The sequence below is a fragment of the Phalacrocorax aristotelis genome, chromosome 18 (assembly GCF_949628215.1).
Source record: "Phalacrocorax aristotelis chromosome 18, bGulAri2.1, whole genome shotgun sequence".
Taxonomy (NCBI): Eukaryota; Metazoa; Chordata; class Aves; order Suliformes; family Phalacrocoracidae; genus Phalacrocorax; species Phalacrocorax aristotelis.
In genome coordinates, this window is record NC_134293.1 from 5,810,654 (window position 1) to 5,828,440 (window position 17,787).

Below are 17,787 nucleotides of genomic sequence, written 5' to 3' on the forward strand. Positions count from 1 at the left end.
GCTGTTCTGTGAAACCATAGCCTGTGTATACTCACAGCTTAATGCAAACTCGAAATTTTATGTGAGAGGCTTTCCAGAATGCTCATAAAATCTCCAGAAATGTAGTAATACAACAATTTTTCAGTACCTGCTTCACTGGAGACCAGAAAACCAGAGCAAAATAACAACTAGCAGGCACAAGATGTTCTTAAGAGCATCCTTACATGCTTTGTTTGGAGCTATCAGTGGGAATTTAAGCACCTTATGTAATGGGCTTTCTCTTCTAGCATCTGCTGCTGCATGGGAAGGTGGTTGGTGAGGGAATGTATTGATTTAAGAGGAGGCATCTGGGGCCTTGACAACTGTCCGGCTTTATAAGAAGAGCCATTTTTACTAGGTCGAGGAGCAGGTCAGACTGATTTTGCAGAGTGCTAGCAGCAGCATTAGCTCTGTAGGCTTATCTGCAGGGAGGAATCTTTACCAAAAATAACCCACCCACTGTGTTAGATACCAGCATTTTTGCCATGTTTCAGGATTTAAGTTGGACACCAGACAAGATTAAAGACCTTCTTACACTATTGTGAACTCTTCACCCTGACTAATTGAGACTAACCTTTGGATGGCTTCTTGGGGATACACTGTGCTTTACTTTTCTTTCTTTTAAACATGTGTACCATGAAGTGCACAGTCTGTATGTCTGATAAGCAGGAAGGCTTTGTAGAAAAGTCCTCTCACCTGCTGTAGAGAGGAATAATTTCCTGGTTTGGGCTTTTTAGCATCAGTTCTCCTGAGCAATGCGTGGTGAGTAAGGCTTTAATTTTTGCTGGCAGTTTTGAGGTGCTGAAAGATTGAAAGCAGGTTTGGTCTCCTGCTCTTTTTTTTTTTTTTTTTAACCTGACCTTATTATTAGAGTAGTATCTAAATATCTTGCAGCTTCCCCTGTCATTCTGTAGTCAAGGCAAGGTGTGCCCAGGGTGATGGCACTTAGCTTGGCCCTAATGTGAGCCTTTAAGCTGCGTGTTTTTTAAAGCTGTATTTTTTTAAATCCACAGCACCGGTGAAGAAGCAGGTAGAGAGGTGTCTCTTGGACCCACAGTTCTCACCCTCGGTGCTGAAGGTTGGGAGTAACCCCTTTGCAAGGGCCCAGAATTGCACTTGCACTCTGAGGGGGTTGGAGCCTACCACATTATCCTCTGAGATGGACGCTGTCAGGGTGCTTTGCAAGGGACATTCTTTCCCCCAACTCAACAGCTGAGCCAGAGCATCAGCAGCAGTGAAACCTGTTTTAAGAGCCATCTTGAACTAGTGATGCTCATAATTATCACATTGGCTGGGGGGCTAACACAGAGCTAAATCATATCAGGCCAGTCTTACAGGGATCAGGTTGACCAGTTTTATATTAAGCCACCACATATGTGCAGCACATGAGTGGCTGTTTAAAGAAAGCCTCTTACTTCCCCTCCCTTCCCCCCTTTTAAGGCTTATTTCTTTTGTCGCGTGTCATGGGGGCTGGCAGCAGGTTCAGAAAGTCTGAGCTCTCCCAGCTCAAGGTCACCGGGACTGTTTAAATATAATCTCCTTTTCTGTACTTATACTTTCCTACAACTTGCTATTCTGTCTTTCTAAAATTATACTATTGAGCAAAAGAGTAGATTGGACTTTACGTGCAGGCCCAGGAAGGGGGCAAGCTAGCAGCTGGCTGGGCCCTTTGTCAGGGTGCGTGTCTGTGTGAGATCATGCTAGGGATGCAGAGTGAAGTTCACAGTGAAGAGCTGGGGCTGCCCTTTGCTCAGCTGTGCCTTGTGTGAATCACGGTAGCTTTTCATGGCAGGCCACACAGAGTTGTAGAGCAGAGACCTGCTTAAGGAAGCTAAACCAGTCAGCTTAGGGGGGTGATCAAGCCTTCCATAGGGATTGTGTCCTGCAAATGAATGAGACAAAGGAAACAATACCCTAATGCTTCGAAAAAGCTCAATAGTTTGGGGTGTTTTGTAATTTTTTTAAAAAGTAGTTTTCAAGGTTTTTCTCTGCAGCCAGGAAGGCTTGAAAATTAAAAGCGAAAGCTGGGGGTTTCTGGTTGCAGGGGTTTGATATTTAAAAAAGAAAAGCACTAAACACTATCAGACTTGCAAGAACAGACAGTCCTGGAGTTTAACCATCAAGCTGCCATTAAGTTCTCTGTGCCGGTAAACATTTGGTTGTGCTCCCCTCTGGGAATGAGAGAAGGACCTGTGAGGGTCTGAACACCACTGTGCAGGACCCAGGCGCACTCCGTGAATACTGCAACACCCCATCCCTGCCATCCTCAGGCATCTGCTCTGCTTCTGAGCTCAACAATTTTGTGCTTTTGAGTTGTGCCTTGGGAGTAGTGAATGTGTATGCTGTTACAACCAGGAGCTGAGCCTGGATGCCGTTTCACATACCCCTTACAGTAGGGAATGGGAATTCCCCAGTGAAGCCTTATCTATACTAGCACAACCAGGAGAGCTACTTTGGGGTAAGTGAAAATAGTCAATTCCACCTTACTGATACAAGTTGAAGCACACACTTAGTGTATATACTCAGTTTTTTCAGTCCAAAGGCCTAATAGCCCATTTCTTATTCCACTGAGGACTAACGGTACAGGTACAAGGCTCTAGTCAAAGGTGGGATGTCATCTGCCCAGGTAACGGCTGTGCTTTGCCCTCCTTGTGAAAAGAAAACAGCGAGAAGAGAACCTGACTGCATCCTGGCTACTTGACTGGACACTGGCCTGCAGACCAGACTGATTTCCTCCTTTTTTTTCTAGCCTCTGTGTTTTGGGTTTTTTAAAAATTATTTTATTGGGATTAGCTTTACTGACTTTCCGGTGAAATCTAAACTGGTCAGGGAGAACCTTTTTCAGTACCTGATGCCACACTTGCTTTTATGAAGCATTGTCGCTCACTGGCATTTCTGCCAGTCCAAATGTTATTTGCTGCCAAGCCTTGCTACCCCCCATGCTAGTCACTACCCTGAGTGTTAACCCTGCAGATCAGTGGTGCTTGTCCACCCTGGATCCTACCACAAAGCAGGCATTGGAGAAACCAGATCCCCAACTGTGCTGCGACCAGTCCCATCCCAGCTAGCCCTGCATTACTGGTGCTTGTGCCGGCCATTCAAAGCCTGGGCTCTGGAACTGGCTGTGGTGGAAAAGCTTTACTTTCCCAAGGAAACCTTAGTCTCTTCCACTTCACTGATTGACTTACTAATAGCTCTAATAAGTTACTGGTTACATTTGTGTTGTGCAAAGAGTAGGGAAGTGAGGTGATGCTGGGTAATGTAACTTGGTAGCTTACACTAGGATCTGGAATGACGCTGCTACTTAAAACAGTGGCTACGTAATCTGGGTTGTTTTCTTAGTGGGGAGTGGTGGGGGTAAGGAAATGTTTCAAGATAATTCAAGAATGACAGCGCTGTAATCCCGCTAAGACCGTGTAAAAGCATGAAATGGGATAAATGTTTTTGTAAGAGACGTTGGCTCTCCCTTATGCTTAATGGGGAAACATTAGTTTCCCTGCTCCAGAGTGCAGGAACACCCACGGTAGCGTAGGAGATTTTCTTCTGTATTACGTTAAAACTCGCTCCATCTTTGCCCCCAGTCACTGTCCTTTTTAGAGCTGCTTGTGTTGCTGCGAGGCTGACATCCTGCATCACAGAACCACCCTTATGATACCAACGAACAAAGATGCTTCTGTGAGCTGCCTGTCTGCGTGCAGGGGAGAAGGAGGTCGGGGGTGCTGGGGAAATAACTATAAGAAAGACTTGGTTTAATTCTGTTGTTATCAGCCCAATTTGGCTGGGGATCCGTGTGAGCAAATCTGTACTGGCTTCATGCTGGAATATTTGAGGTGTGGAAACCCATTCCAGTTTCAACTCAGATGATCTGAACTCCTGTGTTCTTTTTGTACTTTGGAATGTAACATCAGGTTAGGAACCCCAGGACGGCAGATTTTGCACTGCATTTTCACTGGAGTCTTTGTGCTTCCTGCATTTTACCCAAGTGGATGTCATTTGGAGTGAGCTTTTTGGTGCAGTCTTGCTCCTGCATCTTGGTGGTGCAGGTGTGCATAAAAATGATTCAGCTAATTTTAACTATAGAAACTAATATTAACTATAGAAGAACAGGAAAATTTACCCAAACTTCATTGAACTCTGGCTCTACTATGGACCTGCCTTGTGCGTACTGCTCATTTAAATTCTTGGCCTCTCCTTGAGTCAGCTGTGTTTTGTGTTTCATTGGGTTCAAAGCGTGTGACAGAAGATGCAGGATGCATTTCTTAGACTTCTACCCTTTCTTAATTTATTCTTTTTCTTTGCTCCATGCAGCAGTTACTAAAAATGGAAACTGTGCGATTACTCTTCATGTTACCACCTACAAAGTTTGGGGCTGTTTCTAGCACTGTCACAGTTAAAATCAAAAGTCACGTGTCAGATCTCAAAGGCATGAGTCTGATTAAGAAAGATGTGATTGTTAAGGGACATTCAACAACATCAAATTTGATTTACAGTTGGAAGCAGGGTTTAAGAATCTAGAGGATTTCAAGCTTTTTGTTTCTCCAAACAGTCAGACACACTTCTGAGTTGAAACCCTTTTACATAGCTTGATTCCAGGAGTTGAAACTTTAGGAAAGGGGCCAAATATTGTGAAATATGTGATCTCATTGTGAGAGTAGGCAGCAGTGAGGTTTGTTTAGGCAAAACTTTCAGGGAAATTCCTGGGTATCTGGGCTAAATATCCTGGTTTTGTTTATTAACCACAATTGCTGCAGACTTACACTGGAAACATTTGAATGGGGGAGGAGAGAGGCGACACAGCTCAATTCTGTGTCAGGAAATACCAGATCATTTAATGCTTTCCAGTCTCTCGTATATTTTGCATCTGCCTCATCTAAGCCTTATCACTTTGGGGGCTTTGGTGTATTAAGATGTTCAAGGAGTTCTGCAAAAATATCTTTCCAAGCAAGATGTGGGTATGGCTGGTTCTCTAATGAGGGAAGAATTGCTTGAGGAGGAGGTTCCTATCTCTGTCAAAACATTTATTTTTGTTTAAGAAAAGTAGTTGTTTTCCTCACTGTTTTTACTTTTCACTTCCCCACTGAAAAGCCAAGCACCTTCATCTGACATTTTTTTCAGGTTTTAGGCCTGTTTTGTTTCTGACTGCCATTTTTAATGAAAAAGTTAAGCTTTCATCAGTACTTTTTCAAAAATGCTGAGTCAAAACTTTCCACAGAGGGAGAAGCATATTTCAATCACCTCTAACTGAAATACCAGGGAACAACCATAACATCCTAATGAGCTGAGCAGTCAAGCATACGCCTGGTCTCTCGTGATGTGGGGAGGAGGGAGAGCAGCTGTTGAGCGCTGCTGAGATCGGCTGCGTGGTTGTTACTGACCCAGTGATCCTTAAGAGAGATGCACTACCAAAATGAGTAAACCATGAGTCAGACCGGGCAGTGACACAGTGCCACTATTTAAAGTACATCAGAATAACAAGTGACAGTGTTATTTATATATGTATATTTAAAAAAAAGTATCATCTTGTTTTTTCTGCAGAGAATACCAGAGGAGCTAACCTTAGATGCCTTACTAGAAATGAATGAGTCAAAGGTGAAAGAAACAATGAAGAGATGTGGTGCCAGAGATGAGGAGTGCTCCAGGCTCAATGGGGCACTGAGCTGCTTACGGAAGGTGACTGAATCAGGTACAGTCTGCCTTGTTCTATGGAATTAGTTTCTTGGCAATCCAGCTGCCATCCTGCTTCCTTTCATACGAGGTGATCTGCAAGAACCTCTACAGAATATCTTTTGATATATTCTGTAACCAGTATCAGGTTATGGCTCTGGGGTGTACATGAAGTTGCAATGATCAAACACATCTAGAGCTGTGGGTTGGATTTGGTTTTGACAGCATGTCAAATAAATAAATGGAAATAAATGTATGTAGAAATAGCCTCTCCTACTCAGTGGACTATATCCTTATTCCCTCTCTGTTCAGGGTTGTGTCTAATGCTCCAATTAATCCTCTGTCATTCAGTGCACATATCCTTGACCCAGTGAATACAAGCAGATTTCTTATAGGTAATCCCCTCCCCAAATATTGCTAGCACAGAGAGAAGGTGTAATTCTGTTTGGTATTACTTTGCTCAGAAGCCTCAGTATTGTTCAGCTCAATGCTTTGGAAGAGAAGAACATTGCTCTGACAACCCTTTATCACTGTGTAGCTTGTGGTGTGCCAGTTGATTCACTTCTCTTTAAAACCGCTTGCCTCCTGCTGTCTTTAACTGCTAGAATTGATAGAATCATTAGGCAAATTCCAATAGCAGATTCAAGAGCTAGAAAGAACCCTGATTTACCTTGAAATTATGGTTAAAAAGGTATGATGTAATTAGAATGCATGTGTTCAGCATGCAAGGGATCGGACCAAGTAACTCAAGATGAGTCAAACTCAAGATTCCCAGAGTGCTGTTTCACTGTCTTCCCTGTCATCTTCCCCAGGTTACCTTCAAAGGCATTGTAAAATCTGTTTGTATGAGAGTGTTTCTCACAGCGTACTGGTACTAATGTGCATCAGGTCTTTCTTTGTAGTAGTTATCAATCTGTCACTGAAAGGTGATGTTTCCTGTTGGTATTATGACAGTTCATACCATTCTCAAATCATAGAGATTAGTTAATGGAAAAGTCAGCAAACAGCTCAGTTTCATATTTCCTTTTTTCTAATCTTCCTTGTCCTGGGCTGTCAAATATTTCCCATCCATACTGTGGCAAAACCAGCCATTGTTCAGAAGTCATGGCATTCACTTACTATAAAGAAATGACATTTTCAATAATCCAGGTGTATCATCTCTTTTCAACCACTCAATAGGTCAATAGGGCATCAGGGCCTGAAGCTTTGCCTTTTCACCTTGATTTAAGTCATTAAGGACACTTAAAATTAAGACAGTGAGTTATCCTGATGAATTAAGCCTCTGAAATTATCCCAATAATCTGTGCCTTCCTGCTTTGCTGCCTGCAGGCCTTTGCACTTCCCCTCCGTTTATACCCAGAAGTGGTCTACAAGCTGTACTGGATCATTCTGAACTACAGTACTAGGCATTGTAGAAGGCAATGCTGGGCTCCACCAGCACTCCAGCAGGATGTGGTAGTTCATTTTTTTCCAGCTATCTGTCCCTGGTGCAGCTCTAGCTAATATACTCTGAACAAACACAGCAGCGCTGTGCTGAGTGCTGCTGCTGCATGTAATTGAATGACAGTGCCCCAGTAGTCCAGGTGTCAGGTGAGGTCTGGGCACTGGTTACATGCCAGAGAGAGAGAAAAGTGGCCAAGTGAGTATCAGGCGCTCCTAGATACCCCTTTTTTCCAATCTAATGACCTTTCTCAATTTAAGTAGCATTTAGCAGTTGTGTTGCCTAATAGAAAATAGTTCCCTCTTTTTACCAAAGACCAGTCTAAGAGCAGACAGGGTGCCAGTTTGGATGTACAGATTTGTCTGAACAGATTGGCGCCAAATCCACATAGGCTTGCCGTGGGACATGGGTGCCTGTTTTATGTTGGTAAGTGTATCTGATACTCTTCCATAGGGCCCCAATCTATTAAAACTCAACCCATCTTAGAACAGGACCTGGTTTTAGCTTTTGAGATATGTAGCTACAGATAGGAAAGAAGGGTAGTTACTGCCATTCTCGTTTCAAAGGTTACTTTAGCTGATGTCTTAGGTGTCGGGAGGAGAAACTGGGCTTGCACCGTGGCTAGGTGCAAAGCAAGGGAAAAAAAAACCCACCTTGTAGCCTAAAGCAGTATGATGTAGTATGTGTATATGCATTGGCTTTTCTGTTTAATCATTCATGAACGTTGCTACGATTGGTGAACAGGTGGGGAGTTAAAAGATGATGTGCTGATGAATCTTTCTGAGGCACGCCGAGAGAACAGCTCTACAAACACGACTGAATCCCCCTGCTCCTCTGTGCCCACATGGACTCCCTCTGCACTGCACCTTCCCAAGGGCAACAGCCAGCAGGCACGTTCTGTGTCAGTATCTACAATCCCATCTTCAGATTCTCTTGCCTCAAGTCATGGACCTTCTATCTATGCAGAAAACCTCCTGGACCCTTTTGCGTTCCCCGCACACAGTGGAAGGTTAACACCAAGGACTCCCCACAGCATCACCATCACCCCACCAACCACTCCTCAAGCCAAGAGACGGCATAAATTGAAGCCACCACGGACTCCTCCTCCCCCTTGCCGGAAGGTTTTTCAGCTGCTACCTAACTTTCCAACCCTCACAAGAAGCAAGTCTCACGAATCACAGTTAGGAAACAGGATAGATGAAGTTCCTCCAATAAAGTAAGCATGACACCTCCTCCTTCCCCAGGGGCACTGGTGGGCTGTGGTCATACCAAAGGGCATTCAGTGCTCCAGTTCTGACTCTGAAAGAGCTGGTGTCCAGCTGCCTCGTGATGGTTTCACCATAGCCTGAGAATCTCTACCAGTGGGATATTCTAAGATAACTACAAAAACCTGCTTTTTAATAGTACACTTAACTTGAAATTTATTTTAATTTATTTGGAATTGCACCTGCTGGGGAAGCTGGGATGGCTGCTGCTATTAAAGGGCCCCAGCCAGTTTTTCTCAAGCATCTAGTAGCCAATTCCACGTACTAGAATTCTATCTTTAAATGTTCCTCACACTTCAGGTGTCTGGTATCCTTTTATGTTTGTATCTTAAGATGTATTTTAGCTGCTACTGTGAACTTTAAAGCACATTTATTACAGTGTGGGCAACTTTAGCTCCATAACAAGACATTAGTTTTGTTATGTCAACATGTCAATGATCAACAAGACCACTGGTCTCAGGCTACACCCTTTTTTTTTTCTTTTTTTGGACTGGTCCAGGCTTTGAGATATGCTTTTCTGTGTAGGTACGATGGAAGGTATTAATCTAACATTTAGCTAATAGTTGAAGCTGGGAAAGAAGTGTGCCTTCCAAAGACTCTGGTTATCCTTAAACATCAGAGAAACTTAGGTCAGCATCCAAATTCTGTAGCAGTCACTGGATCATTATGACTTAGCCTAACTCTTCAACCACCTGGAAGAGTTCAAAGAGCCTGTCCTACTCAGGACCTTTTTGCCAAAATTACATTTTTATATGAGGGAAACTAGCCCAGCTCATAACAGAGTTGGGATTTTGGGAGTGAGCATTAACAGCAAAGGGCTGTGCTTTTGACGCTGCAGTACTGTATTGCCTGCTGATTGATGTGAAAGAGTTCATTAGAAATGCGAAGCCTTGAAAGCAGTATTCTTCCACACTGTGAGTGCATATGAATTATATACTAAAACCTGCAAGTTGCTGAACATCTAAATGCACCAGGCAAGCATCTGTGGCTAATGCACAGCTTTGTTTTGAAATTCAGTGGTGAGAACCTGGTCTGCTGTGATCTAGGTCCTATTGATTAAGTCTGATAGTACCACATTTTGCAATTCCTTCGGTGATTCAGGCACTTCCATGGAGCCTGCCAGCTGACTGAGTGGCGCAGCCCCAGTAACACTTCTCGTCTGCAAGCCAAAATTCAGGTGCAGTCATGTACACTTCACTCACAGGCTGGAGCTGAAGCTCTACCCAGCAAAGACTGCCGTTTGTAGGCAGGAAAATATTGGCTATGCAGCAACTTCAGGAGCCTGTGCAAAACCAGAGATGTTTGTAAACTTGACATCAAACGCTGCAGGAAGGAGCTTCTGCTCTAGCAAAGTGTGTATCCTGTCACATGAATATGAACATCTAAAAAAAATTTTTTTTTTCTCTCTAGGTTCGGTAAGAGATTTTGACAGGGCTGTCTTCATTTCATTGCTGAGAGAGAAGAACCTGTCCTTGTCAACTATCTGTTGATCATCCCTGTGCAACCTCTGGAGGTCCTCAACAGGGCCTTCTATCCCAGAGTTCCTGTTAACTTTAACAGGAGCTTGGCCTACTGGAGGACTGCAGGATGTTTACATGGTCTTTTTAGTACCTGGTATTTCTTCAAATGACAAAAGCAAGGAAAAGGAATACTGACATTTAAAGAATTAAAGCAAGGGCTTTGGGTAATAGCTTGTCTGTGACTTCACACAGCTGTTATTGATGCCTCTTGGTACTAGAAATAACTTCATATCTAATCGTTTAGTATCTTTGGGTATTCATTGCCAAGTATGTCTGTAATGAAATCAGCCAGTTGCGTGCAACCTTCTGAGAAACACTTCACCATGTGCTTAAATATGGAATGCTTCCTCTGATGTTGATGAGTCTGTTCAAATGTTTAATGGCTTACAGGACTAGGACTTGTGATTTTTATCCAGTATGTATCAATGCCATTTAATATTTTAGCTATCCTCATGTGACTCTGTGTGTCTGTCTCAGACACAACCTGTAACTTGGAAGCTAACACAGAGAGATATGGGCATCTTGGAAAGTGTCTCACCTTTTTGTAAAGTATAAAAGTCCAAAGAAGGACGTTATAGCACCACACGTATAAGGCCCTTTAAAACAAAAATCCCAGGAATTTCAGAAATGAAAAAGCATAGAAAGAAAACTGTAAAATGAAAATGCAAGCAGAAATCTGATCATTCCTCTGTGGAGAGTGACAGAATATATGCAATAAATAAAAAAGGTATTAGAATAAATTCAAACAAATGAAAAATTTTGGTACTTCTATGCATATAGTCATATTGTCTGTTTTAAAATCTATATTGTAGGCTCTTTTAAGTCCCACTCAATACCAAAATTTTGATTAGGACCCTTCAGTAATGATTTAGCCATCTTATCTCTTGTGTTATGATTAATTCAGATCACTCTGCATTTGGATGGCCACAGTAGATCAGCAATATTCCTTGGAAAAGCAGTTAGCCATTCCAGCCTATTCTAAGATGCTGAAGACCACAGATGCCTTTAAAAGTTCACTGGAATAATGATAAAACAGAATCTGGTGCCATCTAGGGTCAAATAAAGAGACTGGCTTTTTGTAAGCATTGACAGCGTCCAGCCTTGAAGCTGTGTTGATACTTGCAGATTTGAGTTTTCTCCAGATTTGCAATATGGCTATAGATTAAATTTAGGAAATATGCCAGAATTTTAGTATTTGAGAGTTTTTAGGAAGTTATGTGGCATAACCACTGGAGTGCTGGAGTGGCATTTTGAAGTCTAGGTTTCCCTTTCTGCACTTAGCAGCTAGCTAAGTGACCTCCCATAAATCTTATTCTTCTGGGTCCCACTGGCCCTGTCTACAAAAAGGAGATAATAGTTTTTGGTGTAAAAGAATATTCTGAAGTCTACTGACGCTGCATGAAAAGGGGTAATGGTATTCATGGTAGACTAATTGGGAGTAAACCAAATGGGAGTAAAGTCTGACTTCCCACTTTGTTTTAAGAATGGCCTAGACCTCATCAGACGGGCTTCTGTAATCCCTAAACATAAAACATAGTCATTTAACAAAAAGACAGAAGAATTATGATTCCACCACCAAATCTTATCTTACATTGCCTCCATATGGAAACAAATAAGAGTAGTATCTGGTAGTAGCTTTACAGCAGAGTCGAACCAATCTCAGCGGTGCTACATAGCCACTAGTCCTTATCTATGACAGCAATCGCTTTGTTTCTGTCTAGACTGGTAAGCATGCTTGTGAGTAATGCTTCCCTAAAACATCCTTTTGTTCTCCATCAGAACTCTCCCAAGGCTCCCCTCAAATGGTACGAAGAGACTTTGGCTTAGCTGTAACACACAGGTAAGTGACACATGCTGTGGGAGCCACAAAGGAAACAAACCGAGGGGTCAGACCAGGACAGCATCCTATGTAGTGTGTTTGTAGCAGTCACGACTCTAAGATAGGTTTGAAGTTGGGTTTGGGTCGGGTGCCTCATTTGCCAAGTTCAGTCGAAACTATGTATTTCAGTTTCATTTCTTTTTAATATATGCACTTGAAATCTTTTGTATAAAGTCAACTGACTTGTGATTCTGTAATGACTAGCGTACCAGCAGTAGTAACATTGTGTATGGGGTGGTGGGACCAGGCATGCCAAATGTGTAATGCCTTTTCTAAAACACTTCCACTGCTGCAAACGAAAGGGAAGCTGCTCCTTCCTCCCTGTGTGGAAAGAGCACATATTTCCTTTTTCCTCCCATGTAGCTTCCTGCGTCACCCGTTCCCAAATCCAAACCACAACTGGGCCAGCGAGTTCTAATGCCAAACAAACCTATCCAGTTAATTTTCTGGTAAAAGGGATAACACTTCCATACCCCCACCCACCATAAATTGGGTCCCAGTTCTACAGAGGTGTTAGGTGGATATAACCAGCACCACGTGACATGTCCTGCTGACCTGAGGAGGGACACTGGCGACCGATAGACAGCACATGCTCATGGGCTGATCTGCACTTGGAGTGTGTGCTGGCTGCTCCCTCTCACAGTACTTGCTTGTTCATGAGGTAAAGCTCAATTCCAGTTTGAGGCTTTTTTTTATGAAAAGAAGTGGTACTCTATCACTTGGATATCTGTGACTGTATGAGGCTTCTGATCAGTAATTGCTGAGCTGCAGCTTTGAGGACCTTTTAGAGATGCGTGTACATGTACACCCAGTCTCCTTGTCAGAGACACCTCTGAGCACCTCAGCCCTGTTCCAAGAGTGGAGAACTAGCGAGAGGCCAGCAGAGTTTGTGCCAGCCTTCTTTCAGTTGCTTTCGATCAGAAAATTAAGAAGTCTTTTCCACACCACCCCTTGCCCTTTTCAGAAAGGGCTAAAGGAGCATAGGCCTGTCTGTACCTACCAACAAATGTTCATTTTTCTTTAGACACCAGTTAACATTGTTTTTCCCCTCTTACCTCCATTTAGGTTCTCTACAAAGTCTTGGTTATCTCAGATTTGCCAAGTCTGTCAGAAAAGCATGATGTTTGGGGTGAAGTGTAAGTACTGCAGGTGAGCACACAGCAATTATCTTTTTCAGAACTTTGCATTTGAGTCATTCAAGTTTGCCAGTGACAAGTATCTCTTGATGTGATGAACTGTTAACAGTGGCATCACTTTTTCAGTCAGCTTCTGAACTGGCAGAGGGATGCTTTGGCACAACTTATACTTAGGTTGGCAGCCTGACACATAGATGAACCAAATTCGTTTTCCTGTCACAGGCTTCCTACCTGATCATAGGCAAATCATGTAGTGGGAGCTGGATACCCAAGTAACAGCGAGGATTTTAATTTTTGCTTCTCTCTGGCTTATTAGTCCAGAGTGCTGAGCTTTCAGTGCTTCACTGTCGCAGGATGAGAGTCAGTGAAGGTAACTATTTTCAAAATAAATCAGATGCTAAGATATGTATCTGGCTTTCATTAGCCTAATGACACACATAATAGGATTCTTCATATGAATGCATGCTGCCTTGGGGCCTGGAGCATTCCAGAACTCCCTCTGAGATTAGCATAAGAATTACAAATTAAGGGTAGGCTTCCTCTTTTTGGGGAAGAACAAGTTGCTATTTAACATGTAATGTTTCTCTTTCAGATTAAAATGTCACAACAAATGTACTAAAGAGGCACCTGCTTGTAGAATATCCTTCCTTCCCAGTAAGTAATTTTCTACAAGTTTTTAGCATTTCAATGTAATTCACGGTATCACAAGAATAAAAAGTCTGATTAAAGCTTTTTTTTTCCCTTCTCCAACCTGTTTTTCAGTAACAAAAATAAGAAGAACAGAGTCTGTCCCTTCTGATATCAATAATCCAATAGACAGACCAACAGAACCACAATTTGGAACTCTTCCCAAAGCACTAACTAAAAAGGTACATGGTGACTGAAGTGAGTCTTGTGTCTGTAAATCACTGAGGAGCTGCAAGAAGGAGAGGTGGCAGTAGTACCTTGCTGGTTGGAGCAAGAATGGCACCTTGAGCTTCTCTTTGCAAGGAGTCTTTGATACATGACATTTTCTCCTTGTAAAACATAGGTTGTGCACAGCTCCAGCTGCCTACTCGCTTAGATAAACTATGCTATAATTGAGGATAGGGACAGTTTCCTTTCTCAGTTGTTCAGTAAACACTGAGGGGAATGCTTGCTTGCTTTCTTTTTGTTGTTTTCTCACGAGTTACTTTCCTTGCTTTGTAGGAGCATCCACCAGCAATAAATCATCTGGACTCTAGCAGTAATCCTTCTTCTACAACCTCATCCACACCATCTTCTCCAGCACCTTTCCAGTCTTCCAACCCTCCCAGTGCAACACCTCCCCCAAACCCATCTCCTATGGGCCAGAGGGATGGACGATTTAACTTCCCAGGTAAACTTATCTCTTTCAGGAGACCTCTGTCAAGATCAGAAAGGCCTCTATGCAAGCAGAGGCTGACCAAGATATCATGGGTAGTTGCAGGTTTCTGAATACATGGTTGTGTCTTAAGGAAGGTGTGAAGATGTATCTTGTAACTTGATAAAAGAAAATGGTCTGTTCTTAAAAGTTTTGAAGTGGTATCAACAAGATACCTTTGCAGGAGACAGATGATTAAGCGGTGCTGGCACCTTTTTTAGATTATTTGATCTTTTTATTTTCTCCTTTTCTGAAGAGGACTAAAACAAAAAAATTACATTCCTTCTCCTCCCTTTCCTCATTGTATTGTAAAATGCATGTTGCCTGCTATGTTTGGTCACCAGTGGCTTTAAATCATGAGTAAGCTGATTGCTAGAGCAAAACATGAAAATGAGAAGTGGGATGAATTACTTTACTAGTCCCTTCCAAAAGATAACCAACAATCAGCCCTATGAGTGTTTGTTTAAACCATTGGCACACACGTATGGTGGAGAAGAATTTACCCTACATACTTTACAGATTCAGGACCCAAATGTGCAGCCTTTGCCAAAGTCGACAGAGGCAAGATCTCTGACAAGGGCAAAGATTTATATAGTGAGAATAAATTGAATTCCTTTGATCTGGAAGTGAAGTCACATGCTGCTCACTAGCTGCTACACGTAGCCTTCAACATTGCAGTATTTTGCATTAATCTTTTCATCTGTGAGTGAAAGCTGCTATTTTAGCCTACTCAAAAAGGAGCAGAAGCAGAGTCAGTTTAGTACAAGGATTCTACTGCAACTACTTTGTATTAGGAAATACTGCTCAAAGTCACTGAAATAAAGAGAAAATGCTTGCAGATGGCTCATGAACTTCAGCTTCTCTGGGTGCATCTCTGAAAAAGCTGAAGACATAAGAGAGCACTGAAGCACCAGCTCTTACCTGGGCCTGCCTTTTAGCATTCCTGGGTTCTCTAAATTTACTTCTGCCACTTGAAGTCTGAATGTGTTGTTTTCCCACCAGGCTGTTTGCTATTGGTAACATAGCTTTCATTTGATAAGTATCATCTGTCATAGTCCTCCAGAAATGCATGTGCTGAAATTCACTCCTTCGAGCAGGCTGATAAATCTACTAATCTGTTTCCCAGCAGTGAGTTGGGACTAATTCATTGAATGCATATGGGGCACTTACTGATCATCCTCTAACTTGTTTGTGGTTTGTTTTTTTTTCTCCTCCTGGTAATCTTTTTTGCTGTCCTTTTTTTTTTTTTTTATTTTTAAAAAAAGCTGCCTACTACATTCAGCATAGACAACAATTTATCTTCCCAGGTGAGTTCGTTGTTTTAATTCTACTAACCAGCTTCTGCTGCCAAAAAGTAACTTGTTTGTAAACTTCTGCATGCTGCCCAAGAACAATAATTCTGCTTTTAAAAAAAAGTATCTAAAACAATTTAAACTTTCTCTTATCTCAGTATATAATTCAGGCCTCTCTGCTAATGTGAGGTAGTGAGGTGATCTACGGACTCAGGTGAAACTTTGACTATTCTCTTGCAAAACAGTTGCTTTCTGCTGTGGGATTCTATACACAGCCATGTTCTTTCTTTAAAAAGGGTTGCTTAGCCAGTATAAATGGACACTGTCAGTTCAGAAATGCTGAGCTCACCTTTATGAACTGAGGCTTTTGCCTATGGGATTTAAGAATGATGCAACACTATTCATATGTGGATTTGCACATACAAACTTTTCTCAGTCAGCTGTTTGAACCTTTAGAAACAGCTTGTTTGTTTCCAAAGTGAGAACTGATGATGTAGGATGCCAGGTACAGAGTATATATTCTGAATTTTGGAAGGATTTGCAACCCAAGCTGAATTTCCTGTCCACTGGCGCCACTGGACAGGCTAGGTGCAGTTGGAATACATGACCTGCAGTATAGATTAATTCAAACCTCCTAGTTCTGTAAGGATTTAAGTATTTCTTATTGTCCAAGGCAACTTAAAGGTGTGCAAGGAGTTCACAGACAAGGACTGACCTTGAAAGATATTACAGATAAGTAGATGAATGGGAAGAAGACTGGGCTTGGTCAATATACAGGCATGTAAATACTACAAAAGATGAGCATAGTTTTGAAAGAAGTACGAAATCATATTGTCTGTGGTTGCGTTTACTCAATAATTCCTGAATAAGAAGCAAATTATCACTATTGCAATGTTAAAAGTTCCAATGTATGAGATATTAAAGTGTAAAATACATATCATGAATATTTCTACTTTCCCAGAAATTCCCAGTCCTGCACAAATAGCACAGCCTCCAGAAACAGCTGCAGACACTAAGTAAGTATGGTTTTAAATTCTTTTACTTGCATAGTGTTTACCTGATAATCTTCAGATCAGTCCGAAAGTGCTGTGTTATGACCAAAACTTGAACTTACCATCTGAGAACTCACAGGATAATTTTAGCCAGCAAGGGCGATACTGGCATTCCCAGGTTTGTAAAGCTGAATGTGATATTTACTTTAAATCGGACAGTAAGAAGTCCACACCTTTAATACCTATTTCTGGTTATGTGTGCATTCCCAAGACCAGAAAGGTCTGATGAAACAGAAGTTATGGAGTTTTGCGATTAAAAGAGCACAACACACTTCACTGCAAGCATTCATCTTTTTATGGATCTTAGTTGTATGGCACGCAAAAGATTTCAGCTTGCATTGCCGGCACTCACAATTGCTTCTCCGCTGTAGGAATAGGCGTATCCGCTACTGGAACACATTGTAATAATGCAGCCATGTCACTGCCAAATCAATGCCTGCTACTTAATTGTTGAAAATCACTTCAAAGTCTTTGTCCCTCATTTGCTAAAGTAAGCTTAGAAAGTCCTTATCTATTAAGTGGAGCAGTAATTTTATTTTTCTCTGACCTACTATGACGCTGTCAAGATCTGTTCTCTATTTCCTTCATTCCACTCCACTAATAGCATATGTAGCAGCCCGCTTTTCTAACTTGGAGGATATGCAGACTCTATTTTCACTGTAAACCTGTCTTCTCTTGTTAGTGATCACGAACAGCCAGACACAGATGGAGTTGAATGTGAAGCAGAGGTAGGTTTTCTGGTTTGCCCTTTTGTACAATCAGAAATGCCATGTTGAAAGTGGCCCTGGAATTATGAGTGTAGACTAGCTGTATGTTACCTCAGTTCTACTGAACTGTTTGTACTGCAAAGATCTCAACTGAAAATTCATGATTTCTTTAGCTAGGCTGAAACATTTAAGTACTTGTAACAATACTTAACTTTTTCCAGTCGGGCTAAGATGGTATTTTTCAAACTTCTGGCTCACCAATTTGGCACAGCCATTTTTGCGTTCCAATAGGTGCAGGTCTGCTGCTGGAGTTACGAGGTCTAAATGCTCTGCAGACCTTAAATCTGCAAGTAATGCATGTATAGGCGCTACCCGCAGTCACATAAGGCCGTGCTTACAGGCTTTGCTTTGCAGGATCTACCATGAGCCAAT

General features: G+C 42.0%; 1 protein-coding gene across 1 annotated transcript in view; it reads left to right on the top strand.

Moving 5' to 3' along the window:
• KSR1 (kinase suppressor of ras 1) overlaps window positions 1-17,787 on the top strand; it is a 76,002-nt gene that overhangs the window by 44,257 nt on the left and 13,958 nt on the right. The window contains exons 3-13 of the mRNA XM_075112703.1: window positions 5,554-5,701; window positions 7,868-8,339; window positions 9,799-9,803; window positions 11,688-11,748; window positions 12,853-12,936; window positions 13,516-13,577; window positions 13,686-13,792; window positions 14,112-14,280; window positions 15,570-15,611; window positions 16,558-16,612; window positions 17,331-17,376. Coding sequence (XP_074968804.1) covers window positions 5,554-5,701; window positions 7,868-8,339; window positions 9,799-9,803; window positions 11,688-11,748; window positions 12,853-12,936; window positions 13,516-13,577; window positions 13,686-13,792; window positions 14,112-14,280; window positions 15,570-15,611; window positions 16,558-16,612; window positions 17,331-17,376 — 1,251 coding nt within the window. The remainder of the gene's footprint in view (window positions 1-5,553; window positions 5,702-7,867; window positions 8,340-9,798; window positions 9,804-11,687; window positions 11,749-12,852; window positions 12,937-13,515; window positions 13,578-13,685; window positions 13,793-14,111; window positions 14,281-15,569; window positions 15,612-16,557; window positions 16,613-17,330; window positions 17,377-17,787) is intronic.